A 7,226-nucleotide genomic window follows, 5' to 3' on the forward strand; every position below is an offset into this window, starting at 1 on the left:
ACAATATAAGCTTCATCTATATAAATAGCTTAAACTAATATGCTATCATTTATCACGTTCGTTATTGTTACGTTGATAGGAGCGGGATGGATTAATCTGATATTGTATTGTGTTAATTAGGTTGTGATAATAAAATGAATAAAGAATTCATTTATTTATACTGAAGTATAATGACTATATTGAGAATTTTGAGACCAGCCGTGGGCATCACCGTATAATTTTCCTCCTGCACGAGAGGGTGGGTACAAAAACATCCTTGTGTGTGTTTCATTTGCGTCGGAAAATGTCAGTTGTAGGGAACCAATGAGATACCGGGCTGATTTCCATTTTTCGGGGGGACGGAACTTACTGCTAGTCTGCTTCTGCTAGACCCTGAGATGGATTCTTGTTTGGAGGGACGCAAATAAATAAATAAATCTTGGTCGAATGACTAATAAATACGATGGAAGCTAACACCTCGCGACTCAGATGACGCGTAACGTGAAATTAAAACCACAGCCAAAATTAGATTATAAATTCGATTATAAATTCAACAATATTTTATTATTCAACATTACATTATAATAATTTGAAGGCGATAGACGTCTCATAGCAATTATCGCGTCTGGTTTTTATTTTATCACTGAAAATCTGTCCGTTCTGCTAGATCTCTATAAGTCAAATCTAGATTTAAACTTTTCTTAATTGAAATAATACTCTACCATAAATTCAAATTCCGTGAGTATATAATTATTATTGGTTTTTCGAAATAGAAAATTGACTATTATAAAAACTTGTTTCATTTTGAAGGTAATTCTAATTTTCAAATTCGAGACCTAACCTGGCAAGTAACACATGATCTGCGATTATTGATTTAGTTTTCAAATTTGAATTATAGATGTTAATGAACTAATTAATTAAACCACGGACTCTAATAGGTATAATAGAGTCCGTGATTAAGCGCAATCTTAAAATGTATGTGGTCCTTATTTATAAATATTCACACTATTAGAAACCATAGAAATGTATTTTCCTAAAAGCATAAAGCCAAGGGCCCCAAGGCTTAAGCTTCATTAATTTTAAAATAAATTGCATTTATTTTAAATGTGACAATGAAAGACGAAACTCTCGACGACCTACAGATATAACGAAATATTTAATTAAAAATTAAAATTAATTATTAGTTAAATAAGTACTAATCCGGTTTCTACTTTCTGCAGACTGTGTTGATATTTTCGATAAAAAGCTAGGCCTACGTGTAACCCAAGGTGTAACGATGTAACGCGTCCCTTTCGCCTTGATAAGTTCTATTCTCCAAGCTTTCGCCAACATCATAATTGTACTGCAAACTCCTGAGAGTGACTGACATTGTGAGTGAGATAACTCGACCTTGTAATCGAGATCTAAATGATGACGAAATGGCAAACCTTTCTCCAACAGTTCGCAAACCCGCCAATTTTAAATATTTGAAGTTCGCAATTTTCAACGTGTTAAATTTTTATTGAGAACAAATCCTAAATTGTTGGTCTTTTTTTTTACATTTTTATGTTCTAGAATGACCACACATTTTTGGTAAACTTCAGACCAGGTTTGGCTGATATAAATCAACAGAACTGTTATGGCTATATAGCCCTAGCTCTTACTGAAATAGGAGCAAAAAAAGTGATTTTTTTAAATTAAACTTGGCTTAATTAATTAATTAATCAAGTGATTTAAATCTCACAATGTATTTCAATGGAGGAATACAAAATGGCCAAAAATAGGTTCTTAAAAAATTAAGATACATAGAAAATCTGAGCAAACTAAAGTATTAAATAGTAATTGAATATATTTAAGATTTCATTTAATTTAAGATTAGCTAACTGATTAAAGTAAAATATCCGTTAATTATACAAAAATGCCATTAATTCTAAATAAACCAATAAGCTCAATAAAATCAAATAAATCCGATTTAATTAAAAAAATAGATTAAATTGATTTTTTTAAATAAGAAAAGTTTTTAGACCTGCTTTTTGTATGAGGTTGGTAAGAACCAGCCACACTGGTTTAAACCACCCTGGTTTAAGCCGCGTTTAACCACCGAATAAAATCCATAGTTAAAGCAACTTTGTTTTTATTAAAAAAAATTGAGAAATGAATTAGAAATATTGAAAAAACTAAAACTTAACCTTCACTTTTTGTCGTAAGTAATGAGAGCTAGCAATTAGGGGATCTTAAAATTAATTTTGCGAGTGAAAATACGCCGCCATGTTAGGCTGTAAAAGCAGGTAAATAAGACTGCTATACCTCACAAAGGTACTGTCACTCGCAAAAACGTAATTTTGAAATCGCGCAATTTGAGCATTTTGAGTAATGAGGGCTAGATATAAGCAATTTCAGCATTTTTAATAATGGTTTTAACCGTTTTAGGCCACCGGTTACATCCGGTTTTAACCATACGGGATTTTTAAATTTTAAAAAGCCAGTTTTTTGCCAACCCTTTGAGCTGTACCGCAGCTCCTAATTTTCAATGTGTTAAATTTTTACTTATAGCCAATCCTAAATTGTTGGTATTTTTTTACATTTTTATGTTCTTGAATGACCACACATTTTTGGTGAACTTCCGAATTAGTTATTTGACCTAATAGGGTCTCTTTGTCTGAGCTGTGCCAAGGCGCGTGAGAGTGTTTTTATATTGCATATGTTTCTCGCTAGAGGCGCTTATCTTTTTTTGGTATGACGTGAATACTACATCACTTAAAACGTAGTTACTAATTATCAGTAATTATTTCCAATAACTGACACACTAATGCAACATAATTATAGACTATGCGCAAGTCTTTCGATGGCGATGGCCAGAACGCAAAATAAATGCTTATTTTTTGTTTCAGCGTTGAAGAAGCTACCGTAGAGACATCGAGACAATGGGCTTATCAAAACCAGATTACAATAAGCTGAATAAGGAGCTGAAGATAGTTGAAAAGTTCGTGAAACTACCCGACTGCAGTGCCGAAAATCGGCAATTGGTCCAAAAAGTGTTGGATGAGTTGATGAACCAGATGAAGACGAAATGCCCCATGTTCGAATATCTCTACCAGGAGATAACGTACCAAGGAAGCTATTTCGACGGCCTCAGAATCAAGGAGGCAACGGAATTCGATCTGAACATCGTACTGAATTTCACCAGGAAATTGAAACTCAAACTTAAGGTATTTGAACAATTTCAAACAACGAAACCTATTAAGTTTTTTCATGTATTCTACTATTATTTTGTAGGTTGATTCAGACGACAAACCGCCCGGGTTCTCGAAATTGCGGCTAGAACAACCGTTGAACAAATACGAGTTGACTAAAGAAGTCAATGAAAAAATAAAGGGATTCTTTGACCAGAAAGACTACCTACTTCCAGACAAAATTAATCAATTTATGGAAAGTACTCTGAGCAGGACTTTCAACTCTGCCAATATTAAAGTTAAAGGAGTCCGTAAGGTACGTTATCCGTCATTCTTAACAGGTTTAACCGAGCTAGGGGTGATCGACCGTATCGGGTGCTAGCAGACGATTTTCCGATTTATAGTTTCTACACCCTTTAAGAATGTCTTTTCGTAACAATTACCATAGATCGAAATGTCATCCAGTGGACCAGCCAGAACGTTGAAGATTTTCACGGACAAAGGTCAAAGGATCGACTTGGACCTGGTTCCCGTTTTGAAGTTTGACAGCCAAGACTTCCCCAAAACGTTAACTTTACCGAAAGGCGTCAACTTCTTAGAAACGGTGAGTTTCATCTCAATTACTCGTGGGTGTGGAATATATTGTCTTTGCAATGGTAACAAGTTAATGTCGCTTAAGACACTGATAATGGTCACGTTATTATTTGGGGCAAACAGGATCGTGTGGTATTTTGCCCCGTGATCTGTGACATAGAATAATGTCATGGCGGCAGTTACAAGACCAGGCTTAGCAACGACATTACGAGCAAGCACCGAATAGAGATAGTACTTAACAATTGTATCAACCTCGCTACTTAGGACAAAGTCTGGTATATGGTACCCAAGAAGTACAAATGCGGCTTGAAAACCAACCCCAGGGAACCAAAGGCGGACGACTTCCCGCGTTTGTGGCGTATGCACTTTCCTTGTATGGAACGAAAGATTATGAAGGACATCAAGTGCGTCAAGCCACTGATCAAAATTCTCAAGGCAAGTGTCGCCGATTCCGTCCAGCCGTCCACGGTGTAAAGTAACAAGTACCGATTTGTATTATACAATTACAGCTGCTTCGAGACGTACAAAACTGGTGTTCCATCGCCTCCTATTACCTGAAAACGGTCGTTCTTCTGGAAGTGACCAACAACAACAATAAAGATTATTGGAATGATGTCAATATGGGGGAGAGGTTTATGGAGGTCAGTACCTGAAATGAAGTAATTTAAGTATTTCAAGATTGAGTGGGTGGATGAAAATTTATCACAAAATGTCCTTAAAGGGGAACGACCAAGCTTTAACTAGTTAGATAGCCCTATAGCCCGTTAAAAACTAAAATTTATAGCGAAAACCGCATCAAAAAAATATTAAGCGGTTAACTTTTAATAAAATAAAGAAATTTCGGGAAATTGAAAAGCGCGCCTTCGCTGCGACACCTGGTGAGAAATCGGTGAGACACTCTTTGTTTGAAAAACAATATAAAAGCGCGCGCTGCTGAAGACGCGAAAAATTTGTATTGCACGCGCGGCGCGTTCCCGTTGTACGAGACCTAAGCCTAAATTGCGCGATTTTAAAAGTTAGGATAGTTCGCAAATCGCTCACTGAGGTCGTGCTGACGCAGGCGATAGCCGCGATACACCTTAAGATGGTGGCGAAAATTCAAATCCAAATACTTGGCGTTATTTTGCATTTCAACTTTTTAGGCCAAAAACAATTTTTCCAAGACAAAATAAGGTACGTGTAAGTATATTGAACGTCTTGTTGATCTTTTGATACGCAAATGAAGCGATATTTGGAAAAACTTGGCCGTTCCCCTTTAAGGTGTCTTTTCTAATTATTTCGAACAGATCTTGTAAGTCGTTTTTTTGCTACAGATCCTGTTGAAGTTGAAGTCATACACCGAAAAGGGCTTCCTGCCCTATTTGATGTTTCCCAGCTACAATCTTTTCAGTTGCATCACTCCATTGGAACTGTCCAACATTCAAAACCGAATTGCTAAAATTCACAAAAGTATTACTGATAATCCTGAAAAAATCTTGGAGTTTTGTAACGTACCAAGACCAGATTAATTTTAACGTATATCAATTCATTTTTCAAAACTTTACCTTCCAATACTAAGAAGTTGTGATATACCTGTACTTTGTTTTATGCGAAATCCCATTATCCCCCCAGTTAATTAATGACTAATTAATTAATCAAGCTCAATATATATATAATCTATCAAGAACGTATATATGTATAAGAACGTTGAACAAAAGGCATCGCTTGGGCCATGTTATAATCAGTGTTAAAATCCGCGTGCAGCGCGCGCTTGAACTAGAAACGGTTTTAACCTTTAGCGGGCGCCACACGTGGTTTTTGGGTGGAGTTATTCTGTAACCGATTGCATCATGGCACCAGGCGCCAATAGGTGTTTCTATAAAATAAATCAATAAAAAAATTAAATGTATAAAATGTTTTTCTCTGCGTCACGAGCTTAAGCTTTTTAGTGCTTTATTAACACGCGCGTTTCGCACGTCGACTTCAAAAACCAAAATCTTTATCGACTCGAGCGCGCGCTCTCTATCTTCAATAACTATAGCTAGTGACGTAGAAAAAACATTTACACGTGACCTAACGTATTTTATAGAAACACCTATTTGATCGTTCAACGTTCTTATACATTTATACGTTCTTGAATCTATATATCTCCTTCTGATATAATAATATATTTTTCCAATGCTAAGATATTTTTCATGATATTCTAAAAGATATTTTAGAATATTTTTAGTATTTTTTGTACATGGATGGTTTTTCAGTTTTTATATTAAAACAAATTTTATCAATATAATTCGGGATTAATTAATTTTAGTAACATTTAGCGACCTCGAGACAGTGGCGGCGAGGGGTGCCATTGGCCTGTCAAAACATTCGGTAGGGTGGCGGCTGATAGCTAGGCAGGGGGGGGCTAGGAGGATCCAGCCATCTTAAGCCGCCACTGCCTCGAGAACTGAAAATGTAATCGTTTCTACTAATGGATTTGTGTGTACTATGTAGCCGCCGCCGCCACCAGTGTTCGTGGCAAAAAACTCGAACCGTTTGTTGCTAATGGTTAATCGACAGAAAATATTAAACCCTCGATACAAATTTTAATAATTTTGAAAACAGAGCCTAAGAAGTTGGTCGTTTGGCCATTTTAGTGATCTTGGGCGATTTTCGACTTTAAATATATATATTTATTAGTTGAAAATTATATTTTTAGTTAGTTCTTACCAATTCAGAACTACGATTACGGTTGCATCAAGAAATTTTAATTTTAAGGGAGATTTCTGGCCAATTCGCGGGACATCACAACCCGCGTACGCACTATATAATTGTGATATTTGTATTTCGAACCAATTCAAGATTCCGAATACAAGCGCCATCTGTCCCCAAATATTTAATCTTCGACATTGGAAACCTTTACAAACTTCGTCCATGGTTTTCTACTTTTGGATTTATTTTTAGGGCACCGCATGTTTGTTATACTCCGCGTAATCGGTGTACAAGCCCGTACCTTTGACTGTACTAATGAGATTACGCGAAATCTTAAGAGTACGTACTTTTATCAATGTTGAGTATACTATTGTTAGATAAGGTGTGGGCTATGGTATGTTATGATATCTTGAGTATTGCTATACAGGGTTTTGGCTATGCTATATTGGGTACTTTCGAAGTGTATTTTTAATAGTGCCAATTTTCATATACCGGGTTTTGGTTACTTAACTAATGAACTCGATGTCCATAGTCAAACGGATTTTTACTGGATGAATGACAAGATGATTAGGTCTATAAATAATAATATAAAATATTTAAAACTTCTCTTACCTATGAAAAGATGCCTTTGTGTCTAATTTATAATTTCGGCAATGCGAAAACGCGCAACTTTTGACCATTTTAGCACTTGTAAATACCAAACCTTTTTGCGTCTCTTTTAAGCGTAGGGCGAAATCGCGCAACTTTTGACCATTTTAGCACTTGTAAATACCAAACCTTTTTGCGTCTCTTTTAAGCCTAGGGCGAAATCGCGCAACTTTTGACCAT

General features: G+C 35.9%; 1 protein-coding gene across 1 annotated transcript; it reads left to right on the plus strand.

The window, feature by feature from the left end:
• The first annotated feature begins 430 nt into the window (after positions 1-430).
• LOC149953494 (cyclic GMP-AMP synthase-like receptor) lies at positions 431-5,881 on the plus strand. Its single transcript, XM_090170252.1, has 7 exons — positions 431-717; positions 2,850-3,167; positions 3,235-3,447; positions 3,580-3,735; positions 3,990-4,160; positions 4,235-4,366; positions 5,039-5,881. Exons 2-7 carry the CDS (start codon positions 2,883-2,885, stop codon positions 5,231-5,233), a joined length of 1,152 nt encoding a protein of 383 aa, XP_090026378.1. The 5' UTR covers positions 431-717; positions 2,850-2,882; the 3' UTR covers positions 5,234-5,881.
• The last annotated feature ends 1,345 nt before the right edge of the window (positions 5,882-7,226 follow it).

Source organism: Leiobunum rupestre, chromosome 3, assembly GCF_980474605.1.
Source record: "Leiobunum rupestre chromosome 3, qqLeiRupe1.1.hap1, whole genome shotgun sequence".
In the NCBI taxonomy this organism is placed as follows: domain Eukaryota; kingdom Metazoa; phylum Arthropoda; class Arachnida; order Opiliones; family Sclerosomatidae; genus Leiobunum; species Leiobunum rupestre.